The following is a 19,401-nucleotide window of genomic DNA, read 5'->3' as shown; positions in this document are numbered from 1 at the left end:
TTACTGTCGTAAATATCACTCAGGCAGAGCCGTCTCTGCACTCTTCCGACCGCGCTTTCTTCGATTTCTTCGTCGAATCTCAGAAATGCGTGCTAGTGTCTTCCATAAAGGCTGCTTCATATGTTGTCGATGTATGTGACGTCATGCCGTAAAGCAAGTCGTGATTCTCGTGAGATTTGACAGGGCGCCACATCTCAAACTTGCATTGCTGGTTTTGCCAGCGGTTCTCATTTGCATTTAAAGGGATACACACTAAACGGCGCATTTTTCTCAGCCCCAGTAAGTAACAAAAAATTAAAACTATTTGTTTCTATGCATTTTCCAGGCATGAAATTCAGAGTCTTGAGACAAAGACAATATTTGTTTAAATTTATAATCTGCTTTTAAAGATTTAATTAGATTGAAAAGGCTCTTTATACAACCCTCTGCTCTGGTATTGTTCATTTAGCAGTCACACTCGTGTTGAGACCTTAATTGTATAACAAATTAGTTTTTATAAAATTAATGCAGTACACTTTATTTAATTACAATAATGTTTTTTCTTTGATGTGTTATTTCAAGGGGATTTTGTAACTAAAAAATATTCATATCTAAATTATAGACCATTTATTTCTATATAAAATATTTTTTTAAATAATAAAAAAAACGTTTTATTTTTTCAATTAATGCAGTATTTAAGTAAAAAAAATGGAGCAAAAGTACTTCAAATCTATTGAATGGAGGTAGATCATCATAGAAAAATCATCTGTAACACCATAGCAATATATACAGTGCTATATATTCCCTAGTTGCTGAAAACAGCATTTTCAAACATAATTACTTACTTTTATTAGATTTTACATTTGGATATATATTTAGAAATTATCAAAGATTATTATTATTATCAAAGACTAGTTTTTGCCAAAGTTTAGATTTTAATTAATTCGAACATCCAAATTCAATAAAAATGTAACAAAATGAACAGGAATGCTTGATCAGAACTTGATTCATATTTGTGAGTGAGTGTGTCTTTTTTGCACTCTTGGGCCTGGATTCACAGACAGGGTTTAGATTGGCAGTGTGTTCCACTGTACCTTGGTCTAAAGCAGGCCAACTGGGCTTGAGGAGTGGTCATGAACAAAGGCAGAGTTTACCACAGGAGTCAGGATACGGTTCACAACGCTGCACATTTCCCATGTTATTATATCAGGCTACCAACTATCTTCAACATTTAAAACATTTAAAAAAAAAAAAAAAAAAAAGAATCAGCTCAAAAGATCACTTTCAGACACCAGAAAGTATTTGAAATAACTTCTGTTTGTGATCCGATGAGGATTCTGGTCACCATATGAGACAAAAATATATTTATATGCGATGCTAAAGGCTACTTATGCTAACCATTGTGATAATACATACACGTTTATGGAAAATATCAGAGACCGCATAAAGGATGTAGACAAATCATATATAATTAAAATTGTGTATTTATTTGGTTTCATGTTTTATCTGTCTCTTCCCTGTGCCTTTGTTGTATCCGCATGTCATAATACCATGCACTCCGGTTAACTCATATAATTCATAACTCCTGTTTTCTTCTCGTGAGCTCCCTCTGTTGCTCTGGATGAAAGGATAACGGTATAGTGAGATGGGGGAAATTGCTCAAACACCCTCAGATCGTGTTCTATTCAAGATAACATTGCAATTGTAAATAAATGTATTTTATAATAAAAAATAAAATAAAAACACTCTTGCCTGAATGTATCTTAGTGTGGCTTTACTTTGTTCGATTGTTTAAGTTACAGTTATATATTATGTTATGTGAATGTTAGTTGACAGGATATAATTGACAGATATTTCTCCTTTAAAATAATTTGAAATCAAAAAAAAAAAAAAAAACACCTAGAGAAAATGGACTTTTAACTAGACGTTTAATCTGAAAACAGACCTTTATAAAGGTTTGCCAACTATATCGCTCTGTATTTGCTTTCTGTATGTCTGATGTGAGATAGAGAAGGTCAGAAAGTAGAGGTCACAATGGCTCAACCGTCAGTCTTGCCACTCCTGTTTAAGAGTTTGTCGCTGGTAATTGACTTGGACATCTGCCCTTGTTTAATGAAGGCCAAGTTTACAGCAATGCCTGTGACTCCAAATAACATTTCCTGTGTATATAATAAACAACATCTTGGGAGATACATATTTTACAAATACATATCAAGAATACGTCTGTTAAAGTTTAAAGAGGTCATATGATGCGATTTCTTGTTCTCCTTTTTCTTTAGTGTGTTATGTAGCTGTTAGTGCAAGTATAAGATCTGCATATTTACAAAGCTCAAAGTCTCAAACCCAAAGAGATATTCTTTGTAAAAGTTAAGGCTCAGCCACGCCTTCCTAAAACGCTTCGTTCAAACACGCTCCCACAAATCTACGTCAGTGTGTGGGGGCAGAGTTTCATAACACCGCCCAAATGCATACGCAAAGAAAGAAGGCGTAACTTTTATTCTCGCTGTATTATTGTTGCCGCCGGCGCCACCAATGTCGTGGAGACGCTGTGTTTTTCGTCGCGAAAGCCAAACTACTTTGTTTGGCCTTCCAAAAGAGGACACAATTGTCCACATTTCCATCACAAATGTTGACATTTTCTTCACTCGCTTAAGGTTTTTGGGCCAATCACAACGCACTGGATCGCTGGCCAATCAGTGCACACCACGCTTTTCAGAAAGATGAGCTCTGTAATAGAGCAGCAACAATAACATACAGTATGTGTAAAATAATGACTTTTTTCCACGTAAACACATTGCATTAAACCAAATACACACAAAAAATATATTTTTAGAACCATCATATGACCCATTTAAAGGGCACATTGCAGGGTTGTTGTCGTTATTTTTTTTCAAAATGAATATATAAACTTGTATGAAAATACCATATGAAAAGTTAATGCAGGATTTAAAATTGTTTTGCAAGACATAAGGGCACAAATTTAGTAGAAAACGTGACAGTTTCCTTGAAAAAACGCTTTTTTTTCTCAACATCACGAGAGGGAGTCGTTAACAGGTGTTGTGCCGAATTTCGACCTCTGGCAAATGATTACCCCCCTAGCATTGGTAGGTTTAGGATTAGTTGTGGGGGAGGGATTAGGATTAGGGGTGGGGTTAGGATTAGGCAATCAGGTACTGACTTCAACGAGGAGGGTAATAATTTGGCAGGGGGTCGAAATTCACCACAACACCTATTGGAAACATGATGGTCACGGATCCGTCAGAGATCACTCATTCTACATCTGTTTTACAAAATGTGCCTTTTGTCTTAAGTTAATTCATGAACATATCCTACATAAACTTGTAATGTAATGCATTTATGTGTTCGTTATTAGTCTGCAGCCAAAACTTATCATAAATAGTAGATAATTCATTTTCAATCTGTACAAAACCACTTTAATGTTTGTGTTGGCTGTTTCTACATATAAAGTTTTTATACAGCAAGACAGTTGTGATTGTGATTATTTTTTTATGCTTTGTCACCAAAATAGGGCCATTCAAAGCCTTTATAAAGTCCCTCTTTCTCTGGAAACTGACAACTGATGTGTTGTGGCTGACACAACACATGCCGGTAAGGGTCCAATACTTTGCTATTGCCTGATACATGAGAATAATCTGTACAATATTGTGATCTGAGCATAGCGTTACCTATAGTCAGCTAATGTGTCTCTATAAGATAACACTGGTCTCTCACCAAGACACCTGCCCTGTTCTCCGCACACCACAACTCAGTTTGTCTCCTCTGACCGTTGTTTTGTCTAATCCTGGCCTGTCCCTGCTCTCTTGGCTGTATAGCAGGCTCATAATTAACTTATATGGCTGAGGTCCGTCATACGAGTAAACATTTACAATTTCCTCAGCGTCCGAACTGTCATTGCGATCCATTGCTTTCCTATTGTTTACTTTGACCGCACTCCCTCCCGTTACGTCACTTCCGGTTTGGCGGAACGACACTAGAAGCCTTAATAGCGTTTTATATTTATTTTTAAATCTAGTTCCTACATTATTTGTCTATACATTGACTCACTGGGTACTCTAACCTGCAAAATGCCCTTTAAGATTTTAATAAAGAATGGTTCTTGTAGCTCAACTGGTGCAGAATGATGCTAGCAACCCAAAGGTTATGAGATGGGATCACATGGGATTTAAGCGTACTTAAAATTAAAGTTACAATCACAGTATATGTAAATAAAGTCGCCTGTGAAAACCACGCTGAGGAATATAAACACTAGACCTTCACTGCGGTTTGGAATAGATCCCTTTGATTCTCTTCCCTTTCATACTGTAACGATGGAGATAAGCGTCACATGCATTTCCTTATCAGGCCCTGGGCAAGGCTGAAGAGACCCTTATAAGGTAAGGGCCATCCTCGTGTACGAATGAAGCACTGACCAATCACCTGCTCGCTACACACCCGCACGGGCACTCCATAAACCACAGGCAGGAACATCAATGACTTCATGTTTCTCAATTACTCTGCTCCCTATTCATAAAAATAAAGAGAGAGGAAGACAGTTTAGAATTTAGCTTTAAGTGGGTATATGATTGAGTTTGTAGGCCACTGATAGGGCGCTCCCATTAATTAATTTTTGGACAGTTCTCTGAGAAGGGGCCAAGATTTACAGAAGCATTACTAAAGCCGGGTGCACACTGTACAATTTATAATAGTCCTTTACAACTGTTGCTTGTCAGACTGTACAAACATGATCCCCACTGTCACTGGCAGTCAAGACACATTAAAAATGGATGCAAGAAGACTCGTCCCGAGTTTTACATCATAAATTCGTGACACATGTGGAATAGAAATGGTGTCAAGTCAACAAAAACAATCTCTAGCGTTGATTTTGATCATGGCTTCTCTTGAAAAGAAAACTGGGGAAAAACGAAGACAATGTTTTTTTTATGCTCGAATAATAACATAAGAACATTGCCGAGGGAATACATACAAATACACAAACACAAAATAAAACAATATATAATTGACACATTCACACACATCTTTCAACAAATTGAGAATAGCTACAATTTAATAAAAAATAAATTAAAGTTATATAAAAATTATTACCAAAACATAAGTTGCTAAATGACATGACAAGGACACAGACACTATAGTTGTATTAAAAAATAACATACAGACATTAATACACTAGGAAAGCTTATAAATACATAGATTTTATTAGTTTTTTTATTTTAATTATTCTTTATATAATAAGAGATTTAAGAAGTGAGTTTAGTTAAATTTCAAAGTGGGGATAGGATGGAATACCGTTTGCAAATTTTTGCTTATGAATGAAGAATTTGCCATATAAAATAAAATAAAAATAACAATATACTCTAGAGGTATATTTTTATTAATAAATAAATTAATAAATAAATAAATAAAAGTGTGTAACATTAGCAGAATCAAATTTGTGAGAACCTAGGTCAGACCAATTTTTTTTTTTTTTTTTTTTTTTTTTGGAAATAGGGCAACCAAAAAACAAATGTCCAAATGTCTTCTTTGCACAAAGTCTCAATTCAGAGGCTCCATCCTTCAAAGGGCTCATTCGAACGTGGATTGCGTCACCGCTGCGTTATGAAGCCTTTGTTTCCTATGAAATAAAGAATCCAACAGGTGGATCCTTGCCCCAGAATTCATTGCGTGCCAGTGATGATTTTTATTTTTTTTAGAGAAATTGCAGAATTATGGCCTTTAAAGTCTGAGTCCTTCGAAGTATGCAGCCTCTGAATTGGGACACAGCCGTTGTGTACTGAGCTACTGGTGGTTTGTAATGATTTGATGGTTGTCCAAGGAAAATTCACATTACAGGACTGTGGGTCAAATCTCCTGACAAAGGAAGGTGCTCCCTGGCTGATGTGGTTTTCATACAAGGAGCCACAACTCCCTGTAATTACAGACGGGGGATTGAAATTGAGCGTGCACCAGTGCAACGTAAAAAAAGTTCATTATTTCTTTATTTAGTCATATCACCATCGTTTTATTATATAGTGCGTTTAATAAAAAATTTATAATTACCACAGAATTGCTATACTAGGGTGATAGGGGTGTAACGATTCGTTTTAACAACGATTCGATTCGTATCGCGATTCGTGGTTGTCGATACGATTCAAGGACGATATTGGTTCATTTAGAATGAAACGATCCGAAACGATTCAGTGACTTGAAATTGATTCAGTGACTTTTTAGCCAAAAATTCTTGAATAAGGGGAATCAGGGGATCAGGTATCAATTAATTATGCTCGTGCAATTAAAGAGTGCACGCTATGAGCACAGTATAACGATGACAGGACATGAAATTTCGTTTTTCTGAGGTGAGAGACTTTATTTCGTTACAAGTTATGAAAATAATGATAGAATAATGACCTGACAACATCATCTGACCGCAGATACTGAATCTGGACAACACGTTTTTTCTAATTTAAAATGTAACGACGTTGCATGCTTAGTTTATTTTGTGCTTATAGGCTAGTGAAACGATATAAGCCTACAGTGCGCGCCGCCGCATTTGCGCGTGCAATTGAAGAGTGCGCGCTACTGCAGTTTAGCAGCTGAGAGGACAGGAAAGTCCGTTTTTCTGAGGTGAGAGACTTTGCGCTGCTTGTTGTCTTTGCGCTGCTGCTGGCGCGTCACGCATGGCGATGACGTCACAGATAGGCAGACTGAATCGAGTAACGTTTAACGCCTTTATCATTAAAAGTGCTAAGAAAAAACATCCTTATAAAGTCTGACGTGCTTAAATCCAATGCATCGATACAATCGATTCATTACCTTTTAAAACGATGTTAGATCGATATGTCTAGATCGATATAACTTGCAGAGCACAGATTGATGTAGTTGGATCATTAAGAATATAAATCGATACATCGATGTAGTTGATGAATCGTTACACCCCTATAGACCTTATGTAGCCCCGCCCCTTTTCAGCGCTGCGCTCGTTGTCTTTTGACTTCCGGTTTTATTTTCACAGCGATTCTGCGTATTTATGAATAAGCGGCTCGTTTTAAAATCTTCCCGGTCTACTGACATTTGTTAAGACATCTGGTTTAAACATTACAATCCTCATGATAACTTTCGTTAACTTTTGTTAACTTTATATTAAGTAAATCCACTTCAAAAGCTAATTACTCCTGGACAGCAATGCCATAGAAATATACAGAGCGACTGGAAAAACGGAAGTTCAAAGACAATATTCTAAAGATGGCGGCGCCCTCGTTTCTCTGGTGCATAAGGTCTATAGGGTGATAAATATACTTGTATGTATGTATATGTATATGTATATATATATATATATATATATATATATATATATATATATATATATATATATATATACACACACATACATACATATACATACATACACACACAATTCATATCCCTATTTCTTCCTACTGCCATACAGACAAAATTTTAATAAGATGATGAGAAATTAACAGTAATGTTATTTTCTCCGAATTACCACAGAAACTGCCTTCATTACAACCTATGTCAATTGCCTGTCCAATCTAATTAGATGTCCCGTTCCCCTTGGCATGCTTAGCCACACCCCTTTCATTTAACCGGGCACCTATTTTACTCAAGTTCATGATGATTACACAGTGATTGTGTGCTTTATTTCATAATCAGAAGGGCCATGTCATTATTATTTTGTTTTGATGACCTCTAACAAGTTATGAATAATTCATAAAGTGTTTCAATATGCAAATATGTCTTCTGTGATTGAACACATGGGTTTAACCTGAGGGGACTGTAAAGTGTGTTTAATATTGAACTGTATTATAAGGAACAGTGTATTTAAATTAATCCACCCCTAATCCTACAGGGAGAAAGCTGGATGTGACATGGCTTTAAAGGGACATCATTATGACTGTAATAACAAATAAACACAGTTACGCACACACACAAGACAAGGCATTAGCAAAATGCATAATGAGAGCTACATTTACGTTTCGAATAGGCACAGCTTCCTAACATGAATCCAGAATGTGGTCACGTTTTTATTTTTCAGATTTGCAAATGCTTTTCACAAAAGAGATCTTCAAAAAGAGCCAACTTGGTTCTATTCATCCATGTCTATAAATGCCAATTCAGTCTGTGTACTACATCTGTTTCATGAACAGATGTTGATTCTGTATCACTGTCTTAAATAATGCATCGACAGCATCTTAATGAGAAGTAGCAAGAGTAGCGATATTTCATTTTTGAGAAATAGTAATGTTTTCAGCTACTATTGCACAAAAAAAAGCATCCTGATGTACAAAATAATGTTTAAAGGGGCGGTTCCCCCAAAAATGAAAATTTTGTCATCATTTATTCACCCTCATGTCATTCCAAACCTGTCTAACTTTCTTCTCTGATAGATAATATTCTAAAAAAAAAGAGAATTGGTGTCCTAACAACATTGGACCCCACTGACTTTAACTGAATGTTTTCTTTTATTTTCCACATAAGAAAGAAAGTCATGCAGCTTTGGAGCAACATGAGTAAATGATGAGAGAATTTTCATTTTTAGGTGAACTATCCTTGTAAGGATCGATTATATTTCTGTCGCACAGTGACCCGTAGTCTGGACTCCATAGCAGCTTTCATTGTCCAAGGACTGCCCAGACGGTGTCTGACTGATATGTAAAGCAACCAATCACAGTTTGTTTTGTTCAGCGTCATGTTTAGGGGTGTGAAAACATATACGTAGATGCCACATTTGACTGCTCAAGACAAGTCAGCGCGCCCACCATCTTGGAACAGTCAGTGTGTCGTCACTCACAGTAAAGAATTGTTTAATCATCAATGAAATCCATGATGCCACAGCATCGCGCAGCTTCTGGTCGTGAAACCGCCCTGATTTAAATTCCCAAAGAAATGGGATAACATTTCACAGGTGAGAATGTGTTGGTTTTGTGTATTAATTAAAATTTACAGGTTTTTGCTATGGTACTTTTAATGTTTTTTACTGTTAACATTTTCATGTTGTGTTAGCTGACGCCTTCGTCTTGTATTGTGTTAGTTTAGCAAAATCATCTGCTTAAGTCTATTGCAGATATAGATATTCATACATGTGTATAACTAATTTGCAGACGCACAGTTAACTTGCTCTCGAATGTTCACAGACCGACTTTGACCGTTCCAATTTGGTGGACAGTGTATATATAGCGGCCCATAGAAACAACCGCTAATGAGGCATCTATATACAGTCGATGTCCCTACAATAACAGACTGGCGTGTAAAACTTTTGGACCTTCGTGAACTTCACATACTTTTGAAAATCCAGCGTTTTGATTATGATAAGCACTAATTGTCATAGTCGTAAACATGGCGGCTTTCTTCTTCCATGAGGGGGTTTAGCGTCATGACGCCTTTGTTTCCAGGCGAACCGTTAAAGAACGCAACACGTCTCCCGTAAATCCTGCAGAATTCAACCAATCAGGTGGCAACTTCAAAACTCCTGAAGTGTTTCCAATTTTGTATGCCATATGCATCAGAGATTCAGCCAACAGTCCATGGGCGTGACGTCTGAGACTGGGTGACCCATGATGACCTGAAGACTTATGGAAACTGATTTCTCCTCCAACACTACATTTTCAAGCAAGGAATTTTTGTTTTGGGTGGTTTAGTTTTGTATTTACAAGTGTGTTCGTTTTAGCGGTGTAACTGTACATGTATTCGTCCCAAACCATCACGGTGCGGATGTCCCGGTTCGGTGCATACAGACAGACAATGAATAAAGTCATTTACAAGTGATCCACACTACAATCCAGAAGGGGGCGCGTGGAAATGTAACACTGTTTGCTAACTGCCACATCAGGAAAAAGAGCAGAAGAAGAGGCTGCACTACTGTCTGTTCAAAATAAATGAAAAGAAACCTAGCAATGGGGATTTGTTGCTTTTGACTTCTGTGGACCATTACACCCCTAATAAGTTGGGGTGGGTGAGTTTCCTTGACTTAAATCTGGCTACATCTTAATTTGGAAAAATAATGCAGTTATAATTACATGAAAACGATAGTATAGACCAGTATGTCCCCATTTAGATAGACAGATAAATGTGTGTGTGGGTGTACTGGCTTGACAACTAAAAGTCGGTGCTACAAGGAGGAACATTAGGAGAGAAAAGAGAGAGAGAGGTTGTGTCATTTGCACTCATTGCAACACATCTGCTATCAGCAGGAATAATCAACAGATGCGATAAGACACCCATCAACAATTCTCAGCAGACACATCCACACACACATACAGATGAACTCACTGTGATGACTAAACTGCAGGATGCTGGCAATGATACAAAACACCCATCATTGAGCTTTGGAGGTGGAGCTGTAATTTAAATAGCACAATAAGATACAGAAGAACAGAGAAAATATGCTCAAATCAAAGGAGACAGCTTTACATAACAGGAAATACATGGACATATTATCTTATCATGAGCTTTATAAATTAAACATTGAAATAAGAATTCATATACAATAAGCTACGCTCTATTATAAATCCTGTGACTGACTGAAAGGTCACTCCGAACTGATAAGTTCATATATGGAGTCTGAAATATGCTATAGCATTACATTTTTGATGCGTTCAGAATTTCTAATTTGGAACATTTGTCTTAATATGGTCTGAGGAAGAACTCCTGGGCTCGTATTACAGAAACGTATCATGGTGATTTAAGTTAGGATCTCATTTAGGACAAAAGCTATTACAGAACTTAAGACCTATTGGAAGTTTCAGCTCTGAATTCAGTATCTCAGTCTTCACTTTTCAAACATAACTCTAAAAACCCCCACAATATTTCAAGCACAAAAGTGATGAAGAGAGGAAAAGTGATTGGCAAAGGTTGAATGGCATGTCTTGTGTGTTGTCAGGTTTTAAAATAATACTGTTACAGTTTCCACTTACAGCATAAGGGTAGCCAGCGAGACCTCTGTTCTCTCAGCTCTCCTCATCCTTGGCCATGTCAGAAAACTATTTCAGGGCTTCCTGTCAATAGCATCTCAGCACAAAAAAAGATGGCAAATAGCAGTGTATAAGGGCATTCTCTAACATCTACACAAATCATTTCCATCAACCAGACTGATCGAACACCTCTCTGGTTTTAGACAACTTTAAATGGCAGCTGTCAATCATTCAGTCTGATGTAGAGACAACCTCTTCGCTCTCTTCCCATTTCTTATGTTTCTGTGGTTGAGATACACTTATAGTTAGTCTAATATTATCTGACTATTCCTCTGAGCTAGTAAGATGCTTCAACTAGGGGTTATAAGACACGTAAGACAGCTGACATTAAAGGTAGGGTAGGGAATTTTCAGAGCGGCTAGCAATAGCAAGTTAGCTTTGAAAGCATGAGATCCTACCCTCCCATCAGAGCGTCTCCAAAGCCACTTCTTCTTCAAAACACATAAATGCACACAACAGAGTTTGCAAAGAGCCACGAGATGAGAAACGGCATTAAACTACCTCATGTCTCAAAGCACATAACTTTACAATAATAATGGACATAAACCGCTTAAAGAGCACTGACCTGTACCACCTGACTGCTGCAGAGTCATTTCGGCATTGATAGTGTTGCCATTGAAATGCATAACTTCGAGTCACGAACCGCTCCGAGTATAACGTCACAGGTTTCCATCTCTTCCAAAGTACAGTTTTGGTTTTGTTTTTGTTCAGGAGGAACTGTAAAAGGTGGCTGCTGTTTCGGTTGTGGTGCTCTGTGACTGACGTCTGTCTAATTCTGCATAGCATGAAACGCGCTAATAACATGTGATGTCTGCGCGAGCAGGGTGTATGGAAATACATATGTTGACAGGCAGGACATCGTACCAAAGGACATCGATTGGACGAAGATATTTTGAAAAAAGTTTGTAACCAGGCCGTTTTGGGGCACCATTGACTTCCACAGGAGGAAAAAAAATACTATGGAAGTCAATGGTGCCCCAGAACTGTTCAGTTTCCCACATTCTTCAAAATATCTTCTTTTGTTTTCAACACAACAAAGAAATTTATACAGGTTTGGAACAACCCGGGGGTGATTAAATGATGACAGAATTTTCGTTTTTGGGTGAACTATCCCTTTAAGTTCTGAGGCACCGTTTGAACAGAATGCCTTTTTTTACATTCTACTGCTCTGTTTTCCCCTTGTTTTTCAATGTAAATGTGTTTGACCGTTGTTTTAGTGTTGCGCTTTTTGCAATGTCTCGTGCTCTATGGTTTTCTAAATATGTTTTCCCCTCAAACGTCAAAACGAAATAACATAATCTTTTCCCCAAACCATTTCCGCGGAAATCCCGCCCTGCAGCTAATTTCATTGGTTAAGGTTAGAGTGAAGGGTAGGGTTAGAGATTAATGTTTGGTATACTATAGGCAATCAGCACTGTGATTGACATGACCAATTAAATATTTAGAAACGGCTACTGGGCAAAGTTTCCGCTGAACTGGTTTAAGCGCCTGAATATTTAATAAGGCAAACACTGTTCAGTTTATTGATTGGTTGTTGATTGGTTGATCGTTGCTAAACAAATGGCCATTCAGTTCTAACTCTGCGTCTATTCTCTCAATGGCAAAATCTGAATTACACATCTGAATTCACTATATATCTATCAAAAATGCGGTTCTAACCTGCTTCGAAATCGGAGCACGGTTTCATATCCCAGGCAGGGTTAAAAGTGCAAACACCCTTTCAAAATTACAAGAGCAAAATGCTGCTTTGGGCCATTACTAATGCAGTTATGAAACCTTCCCAATTAAGTGCCGTCATTCAGAGTGTGTTATCAGAGTCTGAACAGAAAGTCCCATCATATCATGTGCCCTGATGATGCACGGTTCCAGATAGGGTTTCTGTCTTATTTCTGTCAGCACACAATCATTTTCTCATTACATAAACAGCAGGGATTTATCTCATGAATTAATATTGGTATAGGTTCACCTGAATATTTAGGTGTCATATTACTGCTTAAGGGGGGTCTGTGCACCACACACATAAATATTACTGGTGTAAACTATCAGGGCTTAGTGCAATTATCCTTTAGTAGAAAGTTATTATTTGATTTCATCATTGTCTTAATTGAATTTTTATTTTATTTCAACACCGTCTATTTGTATCTCTCAGGATTAATGTCAGCATGAAATTTGAGAGTCTTTTCTTCTCTATTGTGACATAACATCTGAAATGCTTTTTGAACAAGACAGAAAGTGGGGTGGGACTTGATTTTGTCTATCGGGAATTGATTGGATCATTATGGTTTTCTATTGCTGTGATCTCATGTAAGTTAGGATGTCCCAAGCTCACGCCAGTAAACACTTCATCGGAAAAGATGTTGTTGCACTAGGTAGGGGAAGCTATTTTGAATAAAGATTACATGGGCACACAAATTTAAATAATAATAATGTACATGGTAAAATCATTTATAACAAACACTGCAGTATTCCATAAAAAACATTGATTTTGATTTCATGGTGACTAAGATTTAAAGCCATAATTCTCTTACCTTCACTGAGCCCAACATGACACACACACCAGTAAAATGTCAATCACTGTTGCCCTTGTTCAGTTCTTTTGATCTTATGTGAAGACAAAGACATTATGGTGGTACGACACTACAATTAATATTTGAGTCCTCGGTCTAATCTCCACAGTGTCATCAGCCAAAATAGGTCACGTCTGGCTAATAATGATTATTTTATTGTGGTGTGTGGCACTCAGGGACTAGAATTAAATAGTGTGCATTTGCCCAAGTACTTCATCATACTTTATGTGGAGCTGACTGGTCTGTGATACAAGAAAAAAGTCATTTTTTGTGACTGCATGTGTAAATTCTGTCTGTGGCTTAGTGGATTAGCTTCCTTGGTTGGTATAGCTGAAAGAGAACAGATTGCAGACTGAGGAGAACAGGGAACAAACAAACACATCTCCCTGACCCTACATTACTGCAGATGTTTTGCTTTACAGACAGAGAGAAAAACACCCCAACTCGAGTTTATGTCTGTGTTTGTTTTAGGGATGAGAGAACAACAGAACAGAGAGAGAGAGAAAAGGGAGAGAGAGAGAAAAGGGAGAGAGAGAGAAAGATTTAACCTCAATTATCCTTATGAGCAGAGACATCTTACGAGTGGCTGTGAGTAATGCTCTAACGTCAACTGGATTGGAATAATATCTCCAGGAGCAGACCTCTCAAAACCCCTACAAAAACAGAAAATACTGCAGTCCTACCAACAACTAAGGGCACTCGCTCTTTCTGATTCAGAACGTCTCACACATCAGTATGAATTGGAAACTAATGCATCAATGGCATCAACTTATACATGTTGATAAAGACTCACCAAATTAAGGACCCCATAAAATCAAAATTGATGTTTTGTCATGTTTTGTATATGCTTCATATTCTTGGAAAATGGTCTAAAAATATTGATCGTCTCATCCTGCGATATGCAATTTTGTCAAATCACATGTTCTTTACATTGAGAATATTCCCTAATACCACCTGAAACTGACTAGCAAGTAGCAAATGGTGGTTCAACTAAAGCCTATTGGCTATTAAAAAGGGATTCTCAATATGCCCTGCTCTAATATAAAATGTCAACACAGAAAAGAGAAATGTTCTCATCAAGCCATTTCATGGGGTCCTTAACACACATCTTAAATCACAGACACATAAGCTGCATCCTTCAAAGGCCAGTGGGTGCATCACAGGCTGTCCCAAAGGCTCCTTCAAATGTGGCCTCTTAATGCGTCCTTCGTTTCCCGGGAAATGAAGGATACAACAGATGCATCCTTCACGGCCTAGCCTACCCCAGAATTCATTGAGCATGATGACAGCATTTTTTTTTAGAGAAATTGCCGGATTACACATTTAAATGTAAGTATTGGGTTTCAACTTCCTTGAATATCTAATGATACAAACGTATAACCGCTAACATGCGATTTTATATTGTTTATACACTTTATTATGTACATAAATGGACCAAGGTGAAGTTACCAAGTTTTGTTTTCAGGCAGTTTAATATAAAGTCCAGTACACATGTTACTGTCCCTCATCAACGGCAGCTGTCACAGTTGGCGACAAGAGAAAACCTCCGTAGGCTAGATCGTCACATTTAACAACGCTCGGTCCAACCTTTGCGAACTTCGAAGGATGCAGCCTCTGAATTGGGACACAGCTATGGTAAAACATGCAATGGATGTCATATACAGACTGTACCTAAAAGCTGCTGGCCACGATATTGTGAAGATGGCCGTTTAATATTATCTTCAGATCCTCAAATACGCTGGTAAAATAGCAATAAAATAAATAATTTATCACAGCTATTCCCATACTAAAAGTAATGAATTTTTTGGGAAGATTCATCAAGAGTTTATTTACAGTATTTATTTTGTTTAATCACATTACATTGTCATTGTCATTCAGCAATAAGCAAGAATGTTGGAACTATAATTTTCCAAAACTACATTTGCCATGTCTTCTGGGAAGCAGAATCAGCTACTATGAGACAGGCTATCCTTCAGAGCTACTCAAATCAATCCTGACAGTAACCATTTAAATAAAGAATCACAGAGTAAGATAACCTGACAGAGAGAGGTGACTCTGCATGCTAATCTTACAAACTGGATTCACTTGCTACAAAGGAATCTTTATATTGATATATTATCAAAAAGGACAGACAATGTAATATTTTTGATAAAAAGAAGAGTAATATTAAACTGACTCTCTGACTATTGTATTGCTATGAAGTTGTGGTCAATCATATCACTTCCTTTTGCCCCCACTTTTAAGTCCACTTGACTGGACCCCAATAGGGTTTTTCTCTAGCTCAACCTGTTCGACTGTTTCAATAGGTGGCTCCTCCATTTTCTTATGTGACTGTCCCTTGAGGATGCGAGACTGGAATGCCTCACGAGCCTGCAGCATCTTTTGCCGATTTGCATCCATTGTGTCCTATAACAAGAACTCAAAATGTTTTCCTTTGCAACTATTTTAGCATTAATGTTTTTTAATGACATGACTAAAGTACTAAGGTACAGATACATTAAAAAACATTTGATTAGTGTGGTGTAAATCTGCATTTATAGTATTAAAACAAACCTGAAAGCCAACGTAAGTCTCCAGCTGTCTTTTCATCATTTCCTTACGTGCAATTTTTTCCTGTTTACGCTGTTCCAGAATATTGTCCCAGATCAGGCGGAAACTTTGGAACTTCTCAGAGCGTTCCCTCCTCTGCTCCTCCTCCACCTCTTTATCCTTTAGACGAGGCTGCGGCAAAGACTTCCTTTAAACAAAAAGAGAGTGAAACAATGAAAGAAAGAGAATAACGTATACAATACCATTAAAAAAAAAAATCTTTTTAAATAAATCATACTTTTTTTCTTTTGAAATAAAGTACACTTTTATTCAGCAAGGAGGCATTAAATCAATCAAAATTACAGTAAAGACTTTAACACTGTTACAAAAAATCTATTTCAAAAACATCTCGTTCTTTTTAACTTTCCATTCCAGAATGCTGGGGGGAAAAAAATGGATCACGGTTTACACAAAGATATTAAAGCAGCACAACTGTTTTCAACAATGATAATTATAATAAGAAATGTTTCTTGAGCACCAAATCAGCCTATTAGAATACTTCTGAAGGATCATGTGACATTAAAAACTGGGGTAATGGCTGCTGAAAAGTTAGCTTTGCCATCACAGGAATAAATTACATTTAAAATATATCAAAATAGAAAACAGGTATTTCACAATATTACTGTTTTCACTGTATTTTTCATCAAATAAATGCAGCCTTAATGAACATTTTCTTTAAAAAAAATCTTACTGACCTCAAACTTTTAAACGATAATCTAAAATAAATTATAATATAATATAATGTATGTATTGTACCTGATAAATGGTGTATAATCAATATAATTTTTGTCAGCGTTCTGTGTGAACTCTCCACTCTGTTGGGACTGAGGTTGTGTCTCTAAAAATCCAAACATTGAAATACACACATGCACATATTATGCCATGTACTAAACCCATATGCAACTATATTAAACACAATCTAAGCATGTGTATCTTTGTGTGTAACCTGTCTCAGCTGTGAAAGGTTCTTTCCTCTCTGCATGTTCTTCAAGCTCTTTGAGATAGCGCAGTCGGGTCTGATGAGCCTTCAAAACAAACCAATCATTTACACATGCGGAATTGTTTGAGCAGACAGAGCTGATTTACTTCTAGTACCTTTTCAGTTATGTAGTACCTTTGCTGCTCTGCCGGGCTCCGCTGCTTCCCAGGCCAGTTTCATGGCTCTGATCTCCTCCAGTCTCTCAGTGTCTTTCTTTACTTCTATATTTTCTGCCTCACTGTGGTCACTCACCACACGCAGGATCCAGTGGGGCTTACTCGCATCCAAACTCTGTACACACAAACACACAAGTTGGTACATTTACACTACCATTCAAAAGTTTGGGGTCAGTGAGATTATTTTTAATGTTTTTGAAAAAAAGTCTCTTAAACTCAACAAGGCTACATTTATTTGATCAAAATACAGTAAAACTGTAATATTATATAATATTATTACAAGTAATAATACATGTATATTAAATAACTGTTTTCTATTTTCATATATTTAATAAGTAATTTATTCCTGTGATGGCAAAGCAGAATTTTCAGCAGCCATTACCTCCATTACAGCCATTACCTATATACACACATATTATATATATACATACACAGTGGGGAGAACAAGTATTTGATACACTGGCAGTTTTGCAGGTTTTCCTACTTAGAAAGCATGTAGAGGTCTGTAATTTTTAACATAGGTACACTTCAACTGTGAGAGACGGAATCTAAAACAAAAATCCAGAAAATCACATTGTATGATTTTTAAATAATTAATTTGCATTTTATTGCATGACATAAGTATTTGATCACCTACCAACCAGTAAGAATTCCGGCTCTCACAGACCTGTTAGTTTTTCTTTAAGAAGCCCTCCTGTTCTCCACTCATTACCTGTATTAACTACACTTGTTTGAACTCATTACCTGTATAAAAGACACCTGTCCACACACTCAATCAAACAGACTCCAACCTCTCCACAATGGCCAAGACCAGAGAGCTGTGTAAGGACATCAGGGATAAAATTGTAGACCTGCACAAGGCTGGGATGGGCTACAGGACAATAGGCAAGCAGCTTGGTGAGAAGGCAACAACAGTTGGTGCAATTATTAGAAAATGGAAGAAGTTCAAGATGACGGTCAATCTCCCTCGGTCTGGGGCACCATGCAAGATCTCACCTCGTGGGGCATCAGTGATCATGAGGAAGGTGACGGATCAGCCCAGAACTTCACGGCAGAACCTGGTCAATGACCTGAAGAGAGCTGGGACCACAGTCTCAAAGAAAACCATTAGTAACACACTACGCCGTCATGGATTAAAATCCTGCAGCGCACACAAGGTCCCCCTGCTCAAGCCAGCGCATGTCCAGGCCCGTCTGAAGTTTGCCAATGACCATCTAGATGATCCAGAGGAGGAATGGGAGAAGGTCATGTGGTCTGATGAGACAAAAATAGAGCTTTTTGGTCTAAACTCCACTTGCCGTGTTTGGAGGAAGAAGAAGGACCTGAAACACACAGCCAGGGCAACTAAGGAGTGGCTCCATAAGAAGCATATCAAGGTCCTGGAGTGGCCTAGCCAGTCTCCAGACCTGAACCCAATAGAAAATCTTTGGAGGGAGCTGAAAGTCTGTATTGCCCAGGGACAGCCCCGAAACCTGAAGGATCTGGAGAAGGTCTGTATGGAGGAGTGGGCCAAAATCCCTGCTGAAGTGTGTGCAAACCTGGTCAAGAACTACAGGAAACGTATGATCGCTGTAATTGCAAACAAAGGTTTCTGTACCAAATATTAAGTTCTGCTTTTCTGATGTATCAAATACTTATGTCATGCAATAAAATGCAAATTAACTACTTAAAAATCATACAATGTGATTTTCTGGATTTTTGTTTTAGATTCCGTCTCTCACAGTTGAAGTGTACCTATGATAAAAATTACAGACTTCTACATGCTTTGTGTGGGAAAACCTGCAAAATCGGCAGTGTATCAAATACTTGTTCTCCCCACTGTATATATATATATAAAAAATATCCAAGCTTTTGAAAGCATCCTATTAAAATGTTTATGTCTCTTTCTTACAAGGATACACTGGCAAAAATGCACTGTATAAAAGCTTAACCTTAAAGACCTCAAATGTATAAATTCAATAAAAATGTATATTACCAACAAAAAAAAAACCTTGTGGGAGAGAAATTTGCACTTTTTTGCACTTTCATGAGACAATCTCTTTCTGCAAGAGAATATGGGGGCGAATGATTTAAATATATGGTGGGACTTGATACTGACATTGAAATATATATATGCACAGGCACACAAA

General features: G+C 37.4%; 1 protein-coding gene across 1 annotated transcript in view; it reads right to left on the bottom strand.

Moving 5' to 3' along the window:
• Window positions 1-14,990: 14,990 nt before the first annotated feature.
• adgb (androglobin) overlaps window positions 14,991-19,401 on the bottom strand; it is a 42,790-nt gene continuing 38,379 nt past the window's right edge. The window contains exons 31-35 of the mRNA XM_079887284.1: window positions 17,232-17,387; window positions 17,064-17,142; window positions 16,874-16,955; window positions 16,082-16,265; window positions 14,991-15,934 (exon numbers count right to left, since the gene is read on the bottom strand). Of these exons, the coding sequence (XP_079743410.1) occupies window positions 15,746-15,934; window positions 16,082-16,265; window positions 16,874-16,955; window positions 17,064-17,142; window positions 17,232-17,387 (690 nt within the window). The 3' untranslated portion in view covers window positions 14,991-15,745. The remainder of the gene's footprint in view (window positions 15,935-16,081; window positions 16,266-16,873; window positions 16,956-17,063; window positions 17,143-17,231; window positions 17,388-19,401) is intronic.

The sequence above is a fragment of the Squalius cephalus genome (genome assembly GCF_949319135.1).
Source record: "Squalius cephalus genome assembly, chromosome: 12".
NCBI lineage: Eukaryota > Metazoa > Chordata > Actinopteri > Cypriniformes > Leuciscidae > Squalius > Squalius cephalus.
This window is presented reverse-complemented; position numbering and strand designations above follow the sequence as displayed.